General features: G+C 44.6%; 1 protein-coding gene across 4 annotated transcripts in view; it reads right to left on the reverse strand.

The window, feature by feature from the left end:
* Positions 1-22661, reverse strand: part of pdzd7a (PDZ domain containing 7a) — a 106261-nt gene that overhangs the window by 78828 nt on the left and 4772 nt on the right. For 2 of the 4 annotated variants that reach the window (XM_041209585.1, XM_041209587.1), the window contains exons 2-4: positions 16072-16533; positions 12024-12173; positions 11134-11308 (exon numbers count right to left, since the gene is read on the reverse strand). In XM_041209585.1, coding sequence (XP_041065519.1) covers positions 11134-11308; positions 12024-12173; positions 16072-16270 — 524 coding nt within the window. In that variant the 5' untranslated portion in view covers positions 16271-16533. Of the gene's footprint in view, positions 1-11133; positions 11309-12023; positions 12174-12298; positions 12536-16071; positions 16534-19436; positions 19551-22661 lie in introns of those variants that run through there. The other 2 variants (XM_041209586.1, XM_041209588.1) reach the window with 2 other exon arrangements.

Here is a 22661-nt window from a genome sequence, read left to right on the forward strand (position 1 = left end):
TAGGACATCAAGGAAGAGGACCCACAATTCGCCGGAGGGGGGGGGGGAACAGGCAAGTCACTTTTTCCCGGCTGGCTTTCAGTGCGGTGTCGGGACAAGGGTTCTAGTGCATGTCAGGCCAGCCACACGCTTGGAAAAGCTTGTCAAAAGTGAGCATTCTTCCACAGCTGCGACCATTCAGCTGCAGCTCCATTGACACGCTTGGAGTCGGGCTTCCGAAGCTTTTCTGCCCACTCAAGCAATGCAAAAACATGAAAGTGCCATCAAATGTTCCATAATCCTTTTACCCCTTGGGTGCAGAAAGCAAATTAATGTGCATTTTAGGGAACAGCAGAGCAATTGACCGACTGGGCAAGTTGTAGAATCCTCTAGCAAAAGGTAGCCGTGTGGCAGTCACTGGTGGAGATGCTCACAGACCCTTGCAATGTCTTTATTAAGAATTGGACCAGTAACCTTCATGGACCAAGCTTACAGCGCAGCCTTGCAGTGCAGGTTAGGAGAATGCCTTCGCTTGAGGTGAGAGAACAGCATGCAGTCAAGTGGTCGAACCCACTGCCAGTCAGTCAAATGGAGTGGGGTGGAGGTGGGTGGGGTTTTGGGGCCAATGAGGACACTGGCCATCGAAGTGGTGGCCAACACTCCGCTGCATGTGTGAAGGGGCTTTCAGATGTAACGAAGGGAGGTTGTTAAGTCACCTATGCTAACCCATGCATCCGTCCTTAATCCAGCACGCGAAGGACATCAGGAGCATGGTGCCTGGTGCTTTAGCAGTATGCCTCAGAAGCCGACAGAGGAGGGGGGAGGAGGAGGAGGAGGCGGAGGAGGTCGTGGGTGCCTCGTCAGACCCAGGGTCAATGGACGGTGGTTGTCATTCCTGTAGATGACTGAGAGCCAGTGCCACCAAAGGCTGCGCATGTCAAGGGAACTGGTCAGTCACACATGCCACCTGCTGCAGGATTTGGTGCCATAGGGACATGGGAGGGCATCCACTGCCAGTGGCCATGAAAGTGACTGTGGTGCTCAATTTTTACGCCAATGGCTCCTTCCAGGACTCCACAGGTGACCTGTGTGGGATCTCACAAGCTTCCACGTACATGTGTATCCATAGGGTCATGGACATCATCTTTGCGAGCCAGGAAGCAAGAGCACTGGAATTGCGCAGAACTCAGGTTTCCCACAGGTGCAGGGCGCCATCGCTTGCACTCACATGGTGCTTAGATCTCCATGGCAGCAAGCAGTCAACGACATCAACCGCAAGGTCTTCCTCACACTGATTGTTGAACTGATGTGCAACCACCACAAATACATCCTACAGCTCTGCGCACGATTACCAGGGAGTGTCCACGACTCCTGCATCCGTAGCAGGTCTCAGATCCCTGACAGCTTCCAGGGTCCAGAGAGGCTGCAGGGTTGGCTCCTCGGGCTCAAGGGCTACCCACAGAGGATGTAGCTCATGATGTTTGTGCAGCGGCCTCAGAGTGCAGCAGAGCAACAGTATAACGAGGCTCATGCCGCGACCTAGACTTTGGTGCAGCAAAAGATAGCATTTTGAAAATTAAGTTCTAGTGCCTCAACAGGTCTGGTGGACTACTGCAATACAGTCCGCTGAGGGTGTCGCGCATCATTGTCGCTTGCAGCACGCTCCACAACCTGGTGCTACAACGGGGAAGGACCTGGCTGAGGAGATGGAAGAGCTGCATGTCTCGTCCGATGAGGAGGATGTTGAATGGGATGATGACGATCAGATCCTTGAAAGCGAGGTGCCAGCGATGAGGCCACTGCACTGGCCAGACGAGATAGCTACACTCGGGAGGCCCTAACAGCCGCAAGATTCATGGAGGATGATGATGAGATGCAGTGAGGATAGTCTTGACATCCTCACCTTGCATCTGTGAACGTTTGATTCCTGTGTGGCTGTTGGCAGCGCACATGACCTCAGTGCTCAGGCTCATGTCATGGAGACGTAGCAGAGGCCCTAATAGTCACTAGATTCCAGGAGGATGGTGACGACATGCAATGAGGATATTCCATAGATCTTCACATTGCCTTTGTGAATGTCTGACTCCTCTCTTGCTGAGGGCAACTCGCTTGTGCTCTGTGATCATATCACGGAAATGCAGCCGTGAAACTTTAAATGCACCTGATCTTTTGTCAGTCTTCAGCACCTGACTCCTTCAGGAGCACAGTAGCCACCGGTCATAGATGCTGAAGAGATGGGGGACAGCCCCACCTTAAAGGTGCCAAGAGCACATAGAATGACGGAATTCTGTGATGCCTGTCCTCGACATTCTTGCAGCAATGACTGGCACCATCGAGGCACAGGCATCACTAATGTGTGCGATGAGTGTAAAGCCAGACCATCACACTGGTCTGAAGGTTACATACTGCACGGAGAAGAGGCCTTGGATTGAGACACTACCTTTATCTTGTCCAGGAACCAAGATTTCACATCTGATTGACACAAACACTGCTCATCATAACAAGGAGACTCGGACTCAGCAGATTTCTGGCCTCCAGCAGTCCTCTGAGTGCTGGAAACCTGGGAAATCTTTGCCTCCACCTGTTGTGTATCAGACAGTGTGATGTGCTCAGCAGATGGTGACCCCAAGGTTACTCCAGAACTAGGTCCCACCGAGGTGTATGTCTCTGCGCTGTTGTAGGGTGAAGGTGAGCGCTGTGACGGGTCTTCAATTAGGGTGTCATCAGATTCTTTTTCCGAGGTGTCTTTGGGGCTTGAGTTGAGGACCTGGCTTTTGGACCCCATTTGGCTGCTTCCCAGATGTGCTTGTGAAAGAAAGGAGGGATAATTAGTGCATGGCAGGGGGTTGCGGAACAGGGAACTCACTCACAGCACTGTTGTCTGATGGATGTTGCACTGCTGGATCCTCACTTGGTTTTTCACCACCGGCCTCACCGTCAGCACAGGAAAGGTCCAGATCGTTGCCGGCCAGCTGAATGACTCTATTTTCAAAGTCTGTGAGGACGTTAATGTCAGGCATTCCTCCACCAGTCTGCAACCTCTCCCTTTTGTTGTGTGCCAGCCTGTCCTGCATGAATACAGGTGTATAGAGTGTAAACAGGATGCCTATCAAGCCAGATGAGGAGGATACCTCACATGTGTGGGTGGCAACTGATGCCATGGATGGGATAAGGACACAATCCACAGGGCAGATAAAGGTGTGTGTGTGTGTGTGTGTGAGAGAGAGAGAGAGTGAATGGTGGTGACCCTTGAACTGGCAGTGAGTGAGATCCCTGTGGATGGTGTGATGGGTTTGTGAGTGTGTGAGTTGAGAGTGATGAGAAGACTAGCAGAACGGAGCAGATCAGTCAACCTCTTCTGGCACTGGGTTTCTGTCCTCTTTTGCAGGACATTGGTACTGACCACCTCTGCCACTACCTCCCATGCTGGATTGGTGACCTTGCTTGCTGGTCACCCCCAGAGCGGGGGTAGAGGACCACAGCAGGCCTCCACTGTGTTCAGCAGGCGCTCGAGGGAGGTGTCACTAAAATTGGGGGGCAGCATATTTCCTCCCTTTGGCAGCCATGACTTTCCAGCAGCTTTCAATCCCTTAGAGCGTGTTAACTCTTTGCAGGGGCGTCCTTTAAACATGGCACCTGGAAGGCCTGAGGTGACAGCAGGGCGGGCGAATCAGAGGCTGACCCGCCAGTGATCTAGAGTGTTTCCCTTGCATGTATTATTAATGAGGTGGGGTGCACCAGGAATGAGACGATATGGCGTGAAAATCCGCTAATGCGGCCAGTGGGTAAAATGACTTTTTTTTTTACACCTGCTACCACACTTAATGTGAATCTGGGACAATTCCGCCCATAGTCTCTACTTCAATCGTTAGCTCCAGTAGTGAGTTCTATAGCTACACAAATATTTTTTGCCATATCACTCAGGGTTTGTGGTACTATTTCTGAGAGATGCATATATATGAAAGAAGCCAGCAAGTGGGCAATCGGGTAATCTCTGATACTTATTCCTTCTAACAATGGTTTTGTTGCCTCCAGACTCAACTATTCCAGGCTCCCCTGGCTGGCCTTCCATCTTCCACCCTCCATAAACTTCAGCCACCAAATCTCAGTTGCCCTTTCCTAACTCACACCAAGTCCCATTCACCTATTACCTCAGTGCTTGCTGACCTGTATTGACTACCTGTCCAACAAAACATCAAATTTAAAATCCTCAACTTTCTGTTCAAATCCCTCAAAGAACTCACCTCTCCCTAACTCTGTAATATCTTCCAGCACTACAAGAACTTTGCGTTCCTCTAATTCTGGCCTTTTGTGCATCTCAGGTTTCTTTCACCCCCACCATTGGTAACATGTCTTCAGCTGCCCAGACCCTAAGTACTGGATCTCTCCACAGGCTTCTCTGCCTCTCGCTCCTCCTTTAAGATACTCCTTAAAAGCTAATGTTTTCAATCAAATTTCTCTTTATGTGGTTGTTGTGAAATTTTGGCTGAGAAGACTCTGTGAAGAGCCTTCGTATGCTTTACTAAGTTAAACGTGTTACATAAATGCAAGTTGCTGTTGAACCTATTGTGAATTATCTTTAATAATTTAGCTTTGTACTTTCTCAGCTTTGTCCCTGCATTTGTTTACCATTGAGACTACATAAATTAAATTCCATTTACTGAATCTGTTGATAAAATACATAGAGAATGAGGAGCAATGCAGAGTATGTTAAGCGCTATTAATCTCATGGTCAGATTTTCAATTCAATGCTCATGTATGTGCAGATTGACTTTCAAATCTCAGAGCCATTTTTAATGAGCATTCCACTGACTGTAATTGTATTTTATCAATGCAAGTGACAGCCATGCCTTGCAAGCACCAATTAATGTTGAAATCATGCATTTTGAAATAATTACTGATTACATTGGACTCTTTTACATCATGTAAATGACCCCAACTGATCCATTAGTCAAACAAGTCACACATGCAGGGCGGAATTCTCTCATCTGGGACTAAGTCCCACGGCAGGAGCAGGGATGGGGAGTGTTTCTGACCATGTAGGTTGACGGGAATTTGCGCAGTATCATGACCCCGGCCTCATTAATTATTCAGTCGGGGGTTTCCTGACATTTCATGTGGCGTGGCAGGCTGAATGGTGCTTGTCCTGTTGTCATATCCAGGCGCTGTATTTAAAAGGTGCCTGGACAGTAACTTACTAATAAGGCAGAAAGAGATGGCAAGAAGGGGACAGGGACCTGTGGTGCCAAGGTTTAGTGGCCGGTTGTAGCAGAAGATCACACCGTCATTTTACGCTGGCACAAAACTGATTTTTGGACCTCCTGCTGAATTCACCCCCACACTCCGCCTGCCATTAAACTCACTGCCGGGGTATGGGAGAATTCCGCCCGCCATTTTTATGTTGGTCTTGTTGGCAGATTTTCAGATTGTAAGTATCTTCTTGTTCTTTCTCACACCAAGTCCCATTTACCCATCACACTTGTGCTTGCTGGCCCTTGGTTAAGCAATGCCTCAACTGAAAAATTCTCATCATTTTTTTCAAATCTCTCCGTATCCTCTCTCCTCCCTACCTCTAATCTCGATATATAGCTGTATGTTAAAACTAGCAAGTGATCATGAAGTTGGTGAGCTGAAGTTAACCATGACTTTTAACTTTAACTTCTGCTGGTGAGATTAGCAAAATGATAAGGATAATATATGGCCTGATTGTCCTTCCTAAATTCCTAAAGAATTCTTGCCACTTTCTTTCCTTCTATTCTTTACCAAAGGCAGTACTACTTGGTGCACACTTCCCTCCAATACCTGTCTAAAACTATTATACATGAGCAGCAAATGTTAACATTTTTCATAGCCAGCCCAATCCAGTTTTCACCAATATCCACCCATGTGGACTTCCTGCAGGAGTTAGTGGATAGCAAAAAAAAAAGTGGTGACTATGGGGTTGCTGAAGCTGATTGCAGTGGCCTAACTACCACCCCAGTAGATGTCAATTAGCTCACACAAAACATTCCCATATTCATATGTTTTCTTTTTATGCTCTTCATTCTGCCTGGTGTGCGATTTCACTGATGAGGCTTGTTTGTAATGTCAGCTGATAACACCTGTTTGTCTTTAATGGAAAGGATTACATTCTCAGGTAGAAAACAATTCATAAATATGTTTCTGGAAGACCTAAGGGTTGAGCACCCTACACTGCAAGTACTTCTCATTTGCACAGCTTTCTTACAATAGCATAATTTTATCACATGCTGCTCATTTAAAATCATGGGACTCAATCAATTTCAGAGAAGTGAATTACTTCTGGTGCCACGCGCTAGTGAGTATAGAAATAGGAGGTTAGTCCAGATGAATGCGTGGCTGGGGAGATGGTGCAGCAGGGAGGGCTTTAGATTTCTGGGACACTGGGACCGTTTCTGGGGGCGGTGAGACCTGTACCAGGCGGACAGGTTGCACTTGAACCGGAATGGGACCAACATCCTTATGGGAAGGTTTGCTAGTGCTGTTGGGGAGGGTTTAAACCAACTTGGCCGGGGGATGGGATCCTGAGAGGAGGTTCAGCAGGGGGAGATGCACAGCCAAAATTAGAAGAGAGAGCAAGTGAGTCTGGAAGGCACAGAAATTATAGGCCAGTTTAGGCACAAGGGAGTTTGGCAAGGTTGGATGGTATTTATTTTAATGCAAGGAGTCTGACGAATAAGGGCAGATGAGTTGAGTGCACAAATTAACACATGGAAGTATGATGTCACTGCTGTCCCAGAGACATGTTTGAGAGAGGAGCAGGATTGGCAGCCCAATATTCCAGGATATGGGGTCTTCAGATGAGACAGGGAAGGAGGTAAAAGAGGTGGTATTGCAATATTGATCAAGGAATCAATTACAGCAGTAAGGAGGGATGACATCTTAGAAGGCTCCTCAAATGAAACCATATGGGTAGAACTGAAAAACAAAAAAGGAGCAATCACATTGCTGGGAGTGTACTATAGGCCCCCGAACAGTCAGAGAGAAATAGAAGAGCAGATATGTAGGCAAATTTCAGAGAAGTGTAAAAATAATAGGGTAGTAAAAGTGGGGATTTCAACTTCCCCAACATTAACTGGGTTAGTCATAGTGTGATAGGTTTAGCGGGAGCAGAATTCTTAAAATGCATCCAGGAGAGCTTTTTAAGCCAGAACGTAGAAGGTCCTACAAGAGAGGGGGCGATCTTGGACTTAATTTTAGGGAATGAAGCCAGGATGTTGAGGGATATACAGGATTGGATAAAGAGAGAAAGGGAGGCTTATGGCAGATACCAAGGGCTCAAAACAGCAGAGGCCCTAGAGGAGTATAGAATGTGTAGGGGGGAATCTTAAAAAGGAAATTAGGAGAGCAAAAAGGGGCATGATAAAACATTGGCAGGTAAAATAAAGGAAAATCCAAAGTTATTTTACAAGTACATTAAGAGAAAGAGGATAGCTAGGAAAAGAGTAGGGCCCATCAGGGACCATAGTGGTAATTTGTGTGTGGAGCCAGAAGACGTCGGTAGGGTTCTAAATTAATACTTTGTGTCGGTGTTCACAAGTGAGAGGGACGATGTGGGTATGGAAATCAGGCAGAAGCACTGTGATATACTTAAATAAATTAGCATAGAAAAGGGGGAGTTTCTAAGTGGTCTGGCAGGCTTAAAAGTTGATAAATTTCCAGGCCCGGATGAACCGTATCCCAGGCTGTCAAATGAGGCAAGGTAGGAGATAGCAGGGGCACTAGCAATAATTTTCAACATCTCTCTGGCCAGGGGAGAGGTGCCAGAGGACTGGAGGACAGCCAATGTGGTACCGTTATTCAAGAAAGGAGGAAGGGATAAACCAGGGAACTACAGGCCAGTCAGTCTAGCCTCAGTGGTTGGGAAACTATTGGAAGCAATTCTGAGGACAGAATTAATCTACACTTGGAGAGGCTGGGATTAACCAAGGACAGTCAGCATGGGAGGTCATGTCTGACCAATTATTCAAAGAGGTGACCAGGTGTGTAGATGAGGTCAAAGCATTTGATGCAGTCTACTTGGACTTCAGCAAGGCTTTTGATAAGGTTCTGCATGGGAGACTGATGACTAAGGTAAGAGCCCATGGGATCCAAGACAATTTGGCAAATTGGACCCAAGATTGGCTGAATAGCAGGAAGCAGAGGGTGATGGTCGAGGAGCGTTTTTGTGACTGGATGTCTGTGTCCAGTGGGGTTCCACAGGGATCAGTGTTGGGTCCCTTACTGTTTGTGGTATATATCAATGATTTAGAAGTGAAGGTTGGAGGGATGATCAGTAAGTTCGTGGATGACACAAAAATTGGTGGGGTGGTAAATAGTGAAGAGGATAGCCTTAAATTACGGGAGGATCTCGATGGGTTGGTCAGATGGGCTGATCAGTGACAAATGGAATTTAATCCAGATAATTGTGAGGTGATACACTTGGGCAGGACAAACAAGGCACGGGAATATACGATGAATGGTAGGACCCTGGAAAGTACCAAGGATCAGAGGGACCTTGGTGTGCATGTCCACTGGTCCCTTAAGGTAGTGGGACAGGTAGATAAGGTGGTTAAGAAGGCATATGGGATACTTGCCTTTATTAGCTGAGGCATAGAATATAAGAACAGGGATGTTTTGCTGGAACTGTATAAAACTTGGTTAGGCCACAGCTAGAGTATTATAGGAAGGATGTGGTTGCACTAACGAGAGAGTGCAGAGGAGATTTACCAGAATGTTGCCTGGGCTGGAGAATTTTAGTTATGAGGAGAGATTGGATAGACTGGGGCAATTTTCCCTGGAGCAGGGGAGATTGAGGGGCAACATGATTGAGGTGTATAAAATTATGAGGGGCATAGATAAGGTAGACAGGAAGGAACTTTTCCCCTTGGTGGAAGGATCAATAATCAGGGGGTATAGATTTAAGATAAGGGGCAGGAGGTTTAGAGGGGATGTGAGGAAGAATTTTTTCACCCAGAGGGTGGTGGGAATCTGAAACTCACTGTCTGAAAGGGTGGTAGAGGCAGAAACCCTCATAACACTTCGGAAGTATTTGGATGTGCACTTGCAGTGCCATGGCATACAAGGCTATGGGCCTACTGCTGGAAAATGGGATTAGAATAGTTGTTTGACCGGCGCAGGCTCGATGGGCCAAAGGGCCTTTTTCTGTGCTGAAGGCTTCTATGACTCTATAATCTACAACTTGTTCAGCAACCTATTTGTAAACTAACTGCTTTTAGCATCTTTGTACCAACATTTAAAATGGGACAGTTGTGTTGTTTATTAATATTAGAACCAATTATATAATTACACAACCTATATATGTGGGTAGAATTTTTCCTATGGTGGGCGGGTGGGCTGCACAGGAGCTGACGTGGAGTCGATTGCTGCCCGCGATCGCCTGTGCGCTGCTATTTTAAGCAGGCGGGCCAATTAAGGCCCCCACACCGTAAAGTGCAGCAGGTAGCACTCAGCTGCCTCAGAGAAATTAAGTAGATAATAAAACTTTTTAAAAAAAGTTAAAAATTATTTAAACATGTCCGCTCATGTGACAGCGTTATATGAGCTGGGGCATGTTCGTGAAGTTTGCAAAATTTATTTAATAATTTTATAAAACCTTCAGGAAACCTCATTCCGCCCATGGACGAGGTTTCCTGAAAAACACAAAGGCCACTTGGGCTTTTCACCTGCCCGCCAACCTTAAGACTGGATGGGCAGCATTGTTAATAAGCTAAATTCCTTTCTTAATGGCCTTAATAGGTGTGTCGGGCCTGCCCCACACGCCGACCGGAAGATTCAGTCCCATATGTACCTTGTACATCTATTCCTAGCACAATAAAATCAGGAACCGAACAAGACTGTACAATATGTAAATGTTCAATATACATACAATACTAAAGGTAAACTGTAATTCTTTCAAGAGATCATAGCCTGCTTGAGCACACAACTAAGGACCTCTTTGGAGATGGCAGTGATGGTGCTTCATCAGCTTTTGTAACTGCCAAAAATATGTAATTAAACATGAAATGACTGTTGTCCTTGATGTGACTGAGGTTCAGAGCAACTTTTGTAACCCCTCCTCTTAACCAGATCATTCTGGATGATAGAAAATGCTCCTCCAAATACCAACTGGTTGTATAGTCTTCCCTCTTCACATCCCAACACCATGCATATGTAAGTACTAGAATTACACTGAAAGACATTGAATTTATGTGTTTATCTTTTACAGAAAATTGCTTGCAGCCCTTGTTGATACTGGCAATAGAACCAAGCTTCCTTTGCTTGCACTTAATTTGTTTTGCAGATATCTACAATCTACAAGACTGACTGAATTCTCCAGATTAGTGTAGGAAAACAATTGAGAATGAAATGAAACTAGAAGATTTGAATTTTGGTGGGATTGTTAAAATAACTCAGAGAAAGGTGTTAGTCTATCAAATGTGATGTTGACCAGGTCAGGATCCCATCAATTCACACCTGGGAAGCGAAATTGCTTTCAGTCACAATTTATAACAAAAAAAATTGTGAGCGTGCAGCTTAATTTCCCATTTGTATCCTGGATGACCTTTATGTTATTGATAAGACAAATTTTACCCCAGGATCTCCTATAATCCAAATGACTAAATTAATTCTAGATCAAGTTACATATATCTCTTAAGATAAAAACAAAAACAAAAAAACTGCGGATGCTGGAAATCCAAAACAAAAACAGAATTACCTGGAAAAACTCAGCAGGTCTGGCAGCCTCTCTCTCCCCCCGCCGACCCCCCCCCCCCCCCCCCCCCCCCCCCCCCCACACACACACACACACACACACACACACACACACACACACACACACACACACACACACACCTTAAACCAGCTTATATTTCAACTCTTTCTTGGACTCAATCAAGTTCTGTCGAAGGGTCATGAGGACTCGAAACGTCAACTCTTTTCTTCTCCGCCAATGCTGCCAGACCTGCAGCGTTTTTCCAGGTAATTCTGTTTTTGTGTTGTACGTATATCTTTTCCTTCATTAACATTTTTAAAGTTTCCAGTTGTGTTATTAAGGCTTTATGCTAGATTTTGCTCCAATTACTACAAAATGTATGTTACTTGTATCCAAGCCCAGAGCAACACAAAAGATGTACAACATCATGTAAGTTTACTTACCATGTGGTCAGTTCTCTAGAAAACTTGATCCCTGGCACTTTTCCCAAGCGTCTTACTACCAACCGTAAGCGATGGCTTCCAGTGAGCACAGTGACAGCACTTCCCATAGTGATATTCTCTAAACTGATTCCATTAACCTCCATAATTTTATCACCCACACAGAGGCCACTTTGCTCTAGGCAGAAAAACAAAGGAAAAATAAACTTATTGATAACCTGAACATTTCACTGCTCATTCATTGCAATATATTGGGCCTGAACTTGCGTGGAGTGGCAATCAGTGTTAGATTGCCACTCCGCTTCTAGTTTCTCACCTAGAAATCCAGCCTTTCCTTTCTCACCCGACTTTCTGACTCAACCTGGGGGAAAAATGACTGTCCCACTGCGGGGGGTTCGGGTTGAGGGGGTGGTGGGTGGGCGCAGTACTATAGTTACCCAGAAGTTAAAAGTAGTTTTAATTCCACTAACTTTTCCTGGGTATCTATTCTGGTAAGACGATCGAAACCATCACAAGTATGGATTTACATCATATTTTCAGATGCAATTGCCCAACAGGAGTTTGAACTTCCCAGGCAATTGCTGCTCAATCCTTACCTAGGGATTTCCGGGGGAGGTTCCCCAGTGCATCCTTGAGGCACTCCCTCAGTTACGATGCCTTGGAACTCGGAAGTTACGGACCATAATTTCCTTATAGTAACAGGCTCATCCTTTCCGATACAAGCCTAATAATGATCAGAAGATCTTACAAAGAAGGGGTGAGGGATAGTGTAATGGTAACTGTTTTAAAGGACAGCTAACTTGAATCCTTCAGCTTCAAACCAGGAATGCATTTAAATTAATGGCAAATAAATTCACAATTTTTGTTTTAAATATATTAAAGACATAACTTACCAGCTGCACTTCCTTCTTCAATTCTGCTAACAAATATTCCAAGACCATGTTCAGAGCCCCCACGGACACTAAATCCCAGCTTCCCATCAAAGTTTTTCCCCACTGTGATGGTATGGATTGCCTCAGCTGAATTGCATTCTTCAGTGCCAGCTGTGAAAATATTAGCAGAACCAAATATAATTAATTGCATTAATTTGATCTGTCTGAATCTCATAACAACTGAAGAATAGAGATTGAGAAAAAAATTAATTCAGAAAAAGCTGTAAATGAATCACCTGGTTCTCTCACAATTCTTGGGGCAGGATTTTCTCCTCGTTGGGCGGGTGAGCCTGGGAGCGGCCGCAAGACCAACCGCGATTTCACGCTGGCTGGCCAATTAACTAAGAGCCTCAGCATTGCCGGGGTGGGAGCGGGAGGACCGTGAGTGCTTAAGTATGCGCAAGCATGGGGTAGTGTGTACTTTCAGCTCCCTGAAAGCATAGAGCTGCTTCAGGGAGCTGGAGATTTTTAACCTGAAAAATAAAGATTTTATATATGAGATAAACATGTCCCCACACGTGACTCAGTCACATGAAGAGGGATATGTAAAAAAAAGGATGTTGAAAAATTTTTATTTTTTTTTTTTACTAAGTGTTGGAAATCTCATCCTGCCTCTCGCGCTTGCCTGTCGAGCAAAGGATCGTGAGAGTGCATGGTGATGTTGGGGCGCTCGTCCGATGAAATCGCGCACTATTTCACTCCCATTCGGATCAGACACGCGCCCACCCGTAGGACGAAAAATTCTGCCCTTGTACTATCTTAAAAGCAGCAAAAGCCACTTAACATTTCTGCTGTGAACACTAGTGCCTTCATAGTTATAGCATTCAAATCCTGAATAATTAATCAACATGAGAAATGCTGCAAATTCCATTATTAATTTCATTTCCTCAGTGTCAGCCTGGCTCAATTAGCTGAATTCTCTCACCTTTGAGTCAGAAGATTGTTGGTTCCAGCCACATCCCAGGACTTCATAAACTTTAGACTGGCAGCGCAATACTGAGGCAATGCTTCATTGTGGAAGCATAATATGGATGGTTTTGTCTGTTTGTTTAGACTCAGTCTGTCTGTTTAGGTGACTGCTAAATGTCTCATGTCACCAGGCATGTGGCTAGGTGTAAGCAGTACATTTTTTAATTTCCCCGGATATTGTCCACTGTGAACTGAATAAATAATCTGCTGTTCAAAAGAATAAATCCCTGCTTTGGATCAGAATACTTGTAACCCTACAAAACTGTCATAAAGGGTGTCCATGCATATCAGCATTTCATTCTTTGCAAAAGTAGGAGGCATGCAAGTAGGAATGGAGGATGGAGAGGAAAGGGGAAGTGATTATACAAGCATAGCATAAGGAGGAAGTATGTCAGTATAGATTGAAGGAGAGGGTAGGGTGAAAGATGCCAGCATGAACTGAGTGGGAGATAGGATTGAAAATCTAAATATGAGCTGAGGGAGGGGCAGAGGAGAGAGTGTCAATGTAAACCTCGGAGGAGAATACTGACAATGCAATGGGGAGAGGGAGAAGAGGGCCAGCATGAACTGAAGAACAAGATGGAGTAGAATGCCATTGTGAAATTTGGGAAAGACAAGTGCCAGCATGAACAGATCAGAGGGAAAACAAGTGTCCCACCTTGAATTTTGAAAATAGAGGGAGAAGTGAGTCAACATGAAATGTGGAATAAACTCCACACCAATTGAGGGGAAAAATAATTCCAAAAAATGAGAGCGGGAGAGAAGAGCAGAATGGAGGTGAAGGGGTGGGGTGGCTGGGTGGGGGGGGGGGGGGGGGGGGGGGGAGTAAAAAAATTAAACCAAACCAGAATGCAACATTTTTAATGTAAAATTTCTAAACTCTCCAGGGAAGGCATGTCCGCAAACTGACTACCAATCTGTGCAGATGTGTGTTTGTGTATCTAAGTGTGGAGGCAACATTTGGAACAAATCTGTAGAATTATACATTTACAATCTACTCTCTTGTACGATATTATTCAGGCTGCAGGTAGAAATGTCAGTGCTCTAGCCAACATTTATACCTTAATAAGCATCACCAAAAAAACTATTCATTTGTCTCACTGCTACCTGGAGGATCTCGCTGTCTGTAAAAAAAAAACCCAGTGGTATTTCCCTACATAATGACAATCACTGAAGTTCAATCTAATTCACTGTATGGGGAATGAGTTGCAATGTTCCTGAATGATACAATATGAAGCAACGAAAATCCAAGTTTTTCACCCATTTAAACAAATGTAAAACCCCAGTGTGAGTCTGTTTTGAGCCAGAGGTGTAAAAATATTAATTGGCTCCATGGCCAGATATTAAAATGCTTTTGGTTTATCCTAGACCATTATTAATAATGGAATAGCATATAGCGCAGCATAACATCTGTTTTACTGAACTTAAGATAGTTGTCAGCATTATTCAATAATTTCCCCATGGAAAGGATCTGGATATAAATTAAAGCTTAGTTCAAAGGGGTTAGTTCCTCAGGACAGTCCCATGCAGGTTTGCGAATCTGAAGTCAGTTGGAGAGCAGTTATTATGTGAATCAGACAATTTTCCCAGGAGCAGGTAATTCATAGGCTGACTAGACAATTGGAAAGACAATCACACCATGGTATTGGGAAATATCTTGTCCTCAGCTGAACTATGAGAGAAGCTTTTAAAAATCAGAACGCAGGCACCACAAAATAAGTCAAAGAGAAAAGGGCTACAGGATGTCGAAAAGATGAGATTGAAGGGAAAGAGATTCTGTCCTGGCTGTAGGACAGGACACAGATTGCTCTGTTTAAGTAAGATTAATTGTTGCATATTATTTTAGTTTGTATGACTGCGTGAATACAAGTTATGACTTGCTTGGCCTAAATAGCCAAGTGGTTATGGTACTGGGTTTGTAAACCCAAGATCAAGAGTTCAAATCTCACAATGGCAAACTATGAAACAATATAACTTCATCTGAATAAACAGATGGAAACGGGTTTGTACTCGAAAGAGTTACAAGTTATGACTTATCAAATGGTGAAGCAGGCTCGAGGGGCCAAATGGTCTACTCCTGCTCCTAATTTATATGTATGTATGTAACTAAGCCATTTTGAAAGGCCTAGGACAGCCTGCCCGCCCTCACTCCAGTTGAGACCCTTGTGGATAATTAATAGCCACTTAAGGGCTGTTTCCCATCTGGTCTCAATTTTCAGACTAGTGGGAGGTCATGGATGGTGGGGGGATGGCAGGTTTACCCTGCTCAAGCTCTGGGAGCAGGGAGGGGAGGGAGTTGTGGACCCCTTTCCTTATTAGGACACCCCTCCCACCAAAATCTCCTCTCCCCTCCCCAGGTGGTCCCATCTTCTCCACCCCCAACACTCCACCCACCCCCACAACTCTCTCCCTTCCCCATTCCAAGGGCCTCCCCTCCCAGCCCTGCCATGTCACCTCCCAGCATGTAGTACAATCCTGGCTCCAGCGCCGTCTCTTGGGACTGCCTGTATGTCTAGCAGTGGCCACCATTCCAGATTGGCCAGCAGCTCTCTGAGAAAGGACTTAATCCTCCTGGGTGAGGGACAAAAATCAGAGAGTTAAATGGCCGAGGAACAGCCAACATCAGCAGGGATACATTCCCCGACAACTTTGGATGGCAGGGCAAGAAGTTCCACCACCTATTAAGTTCTGCCCTCAGCTCTGAAGAAAGGTCACAACCCAAAACACTAACTCTGTTTCTCTCTCCACAGATGCAGCCAGACCTGCTGAGTATTTGAAGTATTTTCTGGGTTTATTTCAAGATATCCAGTATCTGCAGTATTTTGCTTTTGGGCTAAAGAGAACAGATTTACAGATTATAATTTTCAACTGAATTTCACTCAGGAAAAAATGACGGCTCTAATTCTTTGCACTGTAGTTGAAATCTTTAAAGGCAATCAAACTGCTAATGATCTCTTTAACCTGATCCAATTTAAAAGTAATTGTGAAGTGGATAAGTTTCATTAATTGTAAAGTTATTATCCAGATATTATGCACTTACCTTCAACTGGAGAAGTACCGGTAATAAGGATCACTCTGCCCATGGGGGAGGTAGATCGTGTTCCTCGAGGCTGTCCATTTACATGCTTGTGCTGTTTCTTCAGCAGGTACTTTGTTGCTGTGTTTGCACGACCAGCATGGTTGCTGGTGTGTATAGCATTAGTCATCTCCCTTCTTGCGGAGTCAAATGAATGAGCCATGCCAGTGCAGTGCACCAGCAATTCATCAATAATCTGGGTTGTATAAATTTCGGAATAGATATCAGGCAAGAGAGATGGGTCTTTCAATTGCTTTCATTTTTGCTGTCTGAAACAGTACAAAGGAATCTTTGCCTTTCATATTCCTTCCCAATAAATTAGCGACACCACGTAGAAAAATAAATTAGAAACAAATGCTTTGTGGCAACAAATACTTGCCAAACTCTCCACCATTTTGCCTCAGTGATTATCTGAAAGTTGTTTAACTGGAAAAAAAAAACAGGAATAATTGTTAAATCAAACTAATGAAAGTTACTTAATTAAAATAAATTACGCAGTATAATTAGATTCCATGGACTTTACAGAACTCGATGGAAAACCTAAAAATTATTATTCATTCAATTTCAGGTACACATGAATTGAGGCAAATTCTATTTTGAAATGGAACAGTGTTGGATGCTGTACCCAATCAACAAATAACATCTCTGAGGAAGAGTGCAAAAATTCTGAAAGAGACGGGGATCTTAATGTGATAACACTGATTACTGATATATTATATAGCAAAATATTGAATGCCTTACTATGTATATTGCTCTATCATTAGCATCAGTTTGTTGTAGATTATAATGGCAGGAAATACATTTTGTAAGGCTTGACACTGAAGTAAAGACAAAAATGACATTTGCAGATTTAAAACCATCAATCACATCCATCTAACACTTATTTGCAAAAAAGAATGATCTTACTGAGATAACATAACCCATTTCTACTGAACCATGACACAACCTATCCTTTACTAAATAATGATGTAACCCATCCTTTATCTTATTTCGCAATAGAACTCAATCTTTACCAGCTCATGATTTAACCCATCGTTTACCAGATTATGCCTTAACTCACCGTTACTCGACCATGCTTCAGCCCATCCTTCACTGGGTCATAATAACCTAGTATTTACTGAGTGCAAGGAAATTCTGGCAACCATTTCTGGCAAGTGGAATATCAAATAAAACTTGCATCTTTCACAAGTGCCAGACATTGTAAAGCTTTACAGCCAATAAAATACTTTTGAAGTGTAGTCACTGTTGTAACGTAGAAAACACAGCAGCTAATTTGCACTCAGCAAATTACCACAAACAACAATGTGATAATGACCAGTTAATCTGGTTTTTTGTGATGTTGAGGGATAAATATTAGCCCTTAACGTCCCTGCTCTTCTTCAACATAGTGTCACTGGAACATTTGCAATCACCCAAGCAGGCAGATGGGGTCTCAAAATTAATATCTCATGTGGAAAGACTGTACTTCTGGCAGTGCAGGACTTCCTCAGTGCTTAAGTGGGACTTGAAGCCAGAATCTTCCAACACAGAGGCAAGAGTGCTACCCACTGAGCTACAGGCGAGGCTATGGTGTAGTGGTATCGCTGTTGGACTGGAAGAGACCCAGGGTAATGTTCTGGACTAGGCTAGCCTTACAAATATTGTGGCTACAGGAGCAGGTCAGAGGCTAGGAATTGTGTGATGAGTAATTCACCTCCTGACTCCCCAAAGCCTGTCCACCATCTACAAGGCACAAGTCAGGAGTGTGATAGCATACCTTCCGCTTGCCTGGATGAGTGCAGTTCCCACAACACTCAAGAAGCTCAATACCATTCAGGACAAAGCAGTCTGCTTGATTGGCACCACATCCACAAACATGCACAGTAGTAGCAGTGTGTGCCATCTATAAGATGCACTACAGGAATTCACTAAGGCTGCTTAGACAGCACCTTCCAAACCCACGACCACTACCATCTAGAAGGGCAAGCACAGCAGATAGATGGGAACTGCACCACCTGGAAGTTCCGCTCCAAGTCACTCACCATCCTGACTTGGAAATATATCACCGTTCCTTCACTGTCGCTGGTTAACATCCCGGAACCCCCTCCCTAACAGCACTGTGGGTGTACCTACTCCACATGGACTGCAGCGGTTCAAGAAGGCAGCTCACCACCACCTTCTCAGGGGCAATTAGGGATGGGCAATAAATGCTGGCCCATTCCGTGAAAGAATTAAAAAAAAACAGGTGACATGATTCAGTCAAAAGAAATTGAAGGCAGACAATTCTGAACATTTATCAAAAAAAAAGGCACGTAACAGTTTTGTCAGAATGAAAAATGTGTTAACTTGAAAGAAACTGAACCTGATTCTTAGGAAATGAATGCTGAGGTACTACATTTTGTCATCTACGTTATATGACTGGGAGACGGGAACAACAAAGAGACTGTTGGTAAGCTCGATGCATTTGAGATGTGGTTGTTCTGCAAATCCCACACAGACAAAAGGACAAATGAAATAGAGGAGAAAGAGAGGAAGTTAGTGCAGGCATCACAGAAGAGAAAGGTGCAATACTTTGGTCACATCATTAGAGCAGACGGTAGGTAGAGCCGGTGTTTAGAGCGGAAGATCGAGGGGGAAGCCCAGGCGAGGGAAGCAGAGAGGGAAAGGGAAGCAGAGGGGGAAATGGAAGCAGAGGGGGAAATGGAAGCAGAGGGGGAAATGGATGGCGGGTATAATGGGCTGGATGCAGTTGACTCATGTGGAAGGTGTAAAGGCAGCACAAGAGGTGAGGGGGGTGGGGGGGGGGGGGGGGGGGTCATGGCAGTCAACCTCCTGGGAAGGAGATGGCACCCAAGGGGCAAACAGGTAAGTCGCACGCATGCGGGTGGGCAGGCAAGGTGTAAGAACAGTCGGAGTGATGACGTATCTTCTCCCACTCCTCATGCTGGGCGGGGCCGGGGCGCTGCCAGTGCGCATGCGTCCGGTGGCAGTTACGTCCCGGGGACGGGGAGGTGACAGCGACACAGCGGGGCACAGCAGGAGGGGCAAAAAAAAACCCCACCCCCCCCCCCCCCCCAACCCCTACCATTGGGGGGGGGGGGGGAGGGGAAGAGAGGAACACCTTCATTCCGAATTCATCAATTGCAAATAGCGCGGTAAGTCGTTAAGAATAGACGGCGTCGCCGGAGAAGCTTCTAGTGTTTTCTCTTCACCGTTAACAGCTCCTCCGCGCCCCCCGCCCGAGGCCCAGAACCCGAGGTGGGGGAATTAACAATAATTTCAATGGGTTGGGTCAGCACGATTGAAAAAGAATAATTTTTTTTTTTTTTAGGGGTTTCGCTTCAACTCACCTGCCGTTTTTATACATTTTAAATGTGTTTGACGGTTGGCGAAGCGGGCGGGCACCTGACGCCCGCTCCCCGGGACGCGGCAGCCGGCCGCCCGAAGCCCCGCCTTCTTCCCCCTCCCCCAACCACACACCGGCCTCTCTCCTCATTGGTGCTTAAGTCCCTGTCGCCGGGGCGGCTGCTCATTGGTCCGTTGACCGATCAATCAATCAACATGCTCCATCGCCGCAAGGTCCGCCACGGTGGAGCCAAACTCCATTGGAAAGTTGAGCATTTTGTCCCCAACTTTGGTGTTTTGCACTGATTCGGTCAGGGGTGCAAATGGCTTTTGCAAGCTAGGTTGGGGGTTGGGGTGGGGGAGGGGAAAATAGTGCCTTGGGAACTTTTACATCCACCTGAGGCATCAGTTTAACTTCAGCACTTCCAACAGTGTAGCACTCCCTCATTACTGCACTGGACTATCAGCCTAGATTTTTCTGCTGAAGTCCTGGAGTAGTACTTGATCCCATAATACAAACGAGACACTGCGGACGCTGGAAGTCTGAAATAACTGCAGAAAGTGCTGGAAAAAACTTAGCAGGTCGAGCAGCATCTGTGGACAGGGAAACGGAGTTAACATTTCGAGTCCAATATAACTTCTTCGGAACTGCAAACAAAAAATAGTGTTAGAAATGTGAGGTGAAATGCTGGCCAGGTACAGCAAGTCAGTCAGCATACAAAAAAAGAGAAAGACTTACATTTATATAGTGCCTTTCATAATTTTTAAACACCCCAATGTGTTTTATATCTGTATAGCAGTGCAGTGTGGGAAATGTGGCAACCAATTTTGGGCACAGCAAGCTCCCACAAACAACAATGTAGCAATGGCCAAACAATTTGTTTTTCTGACGTTGATTGAGGGATGGCCAGAATACTACAAATACCTCTCCTGCTGTTCTACAAAATAGTGCCTTGGGAACTTTTACATCCACCTGAGGCATCAGTTTACCTTCAGCATTTACAACAGTATAGCACTCCCTCAATACTGCACTGGATTATCAGTCTAGATTTTTCTGCTGAAGTCCTGGAGTAGTACTTGATTCTACAGCCTTCCAACGCAGCAGCAACAAGAGTGATACCAACTGATCTACAGCTGACACAGAGGGAAGAGTTAACATTTTAGGTATACTCTACTGCAGATACTAAAGTAAATTACACATCTACCCAAGTGCTTGATTTTTGGTATCAGTTATTTTCCAGGAAATTTCCTAGTCCCAGTTAACTTCCTTAATTGTGAGTGTACATACACAAAATGGACTGCAGTGGTTCAAGAAGACGCTCACCATCGCCTTCTCAAGGGCATTTAGAGATGGGCAATAAATGCTGCCCTTGTCTGTGATGCCCAGATCCCATAAACATATAAATAATGTTGCCCATATTTAGAGAGTGCTGCGAATTAATCTTAACGTCCTCGCCATTCAACAAATGAAAGTCTTTGATGTTAAAATATTATTGCATGCCCTTGGAGGGCGCTACACAATTAATGTTGGCATTCAAGCCATTCAGCTAATTAAAACCCTGATGGTGGCATGTTAATAATTCTAATGTTAAGTATCATTAGGTTATTTCATTTTAATAAACTTTTTATTGGGTTCTCGGGGATGTACATTTGCAACTTATCGATCTGTTACAGACAGGTGTTACATATGTTATGAAATCATTCCATGATTAAAGCATTGTTGTTTCAATGCAAAATGCACACGAAGCTAAAAATTGCTGGGCATAATTCGTATTAATTTTGTTTTAAACTCACAGAGGAGTGTGGTAGATCTGGTGATAATGCATTTAGAATTTCTACGCGTGAACGATTGAGCCCTCCGCTCATATTACTGTCTTGTCAAATGTGTTTTGCCAGTTCTCAGTCAATGTGTTTTGAAAAACGAGATCGTGGCGCTTTGAGTCACTTTGAGGAATGTGAGGATGCCGTTTTGTTTCTGTCCGAAACATGAGTGTATTTCGTGCAAGAAATACGAGTAGGCACCAAATATATATATATACATATATTGCTGAGTTAAATGAGTTCCGGTTGTGACATGTCAAACAACGTAATACAAAACAATCCTAATTCAGCACCATGGATAGCTCACAGGATTGGGAACAGCGCCATTGTGAGGAACTGTAGAACGCCAGCTTATATGGCAAATAAATGTGGCAGTAACAAAAGCTTTGTTAGCGTGGCTGTAAATCTTACTGGGAAACGTCAACATTGGACCAAATTCCTGTGACTAAATCAGTGTCAAGTTGCGTCAAGGAGACGAAGAGGAACAGTGCAACAAGCTAATGAGAAATTAGGCTGTGCGTCATTATGAGAAACCACTCATTTCGGCGTTTCGTTGCTACAAATTAGATTATCATGACATGTCTTGGAAGAGGCAGGAAGGCCGGGTCAAATACTCACGTAAAGTGGTAGGGTGACGTATCAACGAGAGAGATGTGTTCATTTGTCATTTGAGAAGCTAATAGGACCCAGTCCATAAAAAAATTGCAAGTTATGATAACCGTGAATATTATGATTAACATGGGAGGAACATATCTTTTTACTTTCTGTTGGACTGTGGTAAATTTACAATGGCTGCAGTTGAAAGATCTGTCCACTGGAACAGGATGAGAGATATATACAATAGCCAGGTATTTGCCCTTGTTGGGTGGGCTTGGCAGGGGCGAGCTGGAGTGCTCAGGAAGCCGATCACTGCCCACGATCAGGCCGTGACTGTGATTTCACGCTGATGGGCCAAACCTGCCCAGCTTGAAACATGCACTACAGTACTCAGCGAAACATGCACTACAGTACCTGTGTGGAGGCGGGGAGGAGGATGAGCGGAAACTTTGTGCATGCGCGCGCGTGTGCACAGGGAAAGCTTCCAGAGGCACGGAGCTGCCTCAGGGGGATGAAGATTTAAAAAATTAAAAATAAATACTTTTAAAATGTTAAAAAAACATGTCCCCTCATTTGAGCAGGGACATGTTATTAATGAAATGTTAAAATTTTAATTTCATTTTTAATAGCTATTGGAAACCTCATCCTGCCCGTGGATGAGGTCTCTTAAAAAATCCAAAGGCCACTTGGCCTTTTTGTCTGCCCGCCAACTGTAAGGTTGGACGGGCAATGAAAAATTTAATTCAATTGTTACTTTAATGGCCTTATTAGGCCTGTTAATTGTTGGTGGGAGCACTGCCGACTCCCACGCA

This window comes from Carcharodon carcharias, chromosome 17, assembly GCF_017639515.1.
Source record: "Carcharodon carcharias isolate sCarCar2 chromosome 17, sCarCar2.pri, whole genome shotgun sequence".
NCBI lineage: Eukaryota > Metazoa > Chordata > Chondrichthyes > Lamniformes > Lamnidae > Carcharodon > Carcharodon carcharias.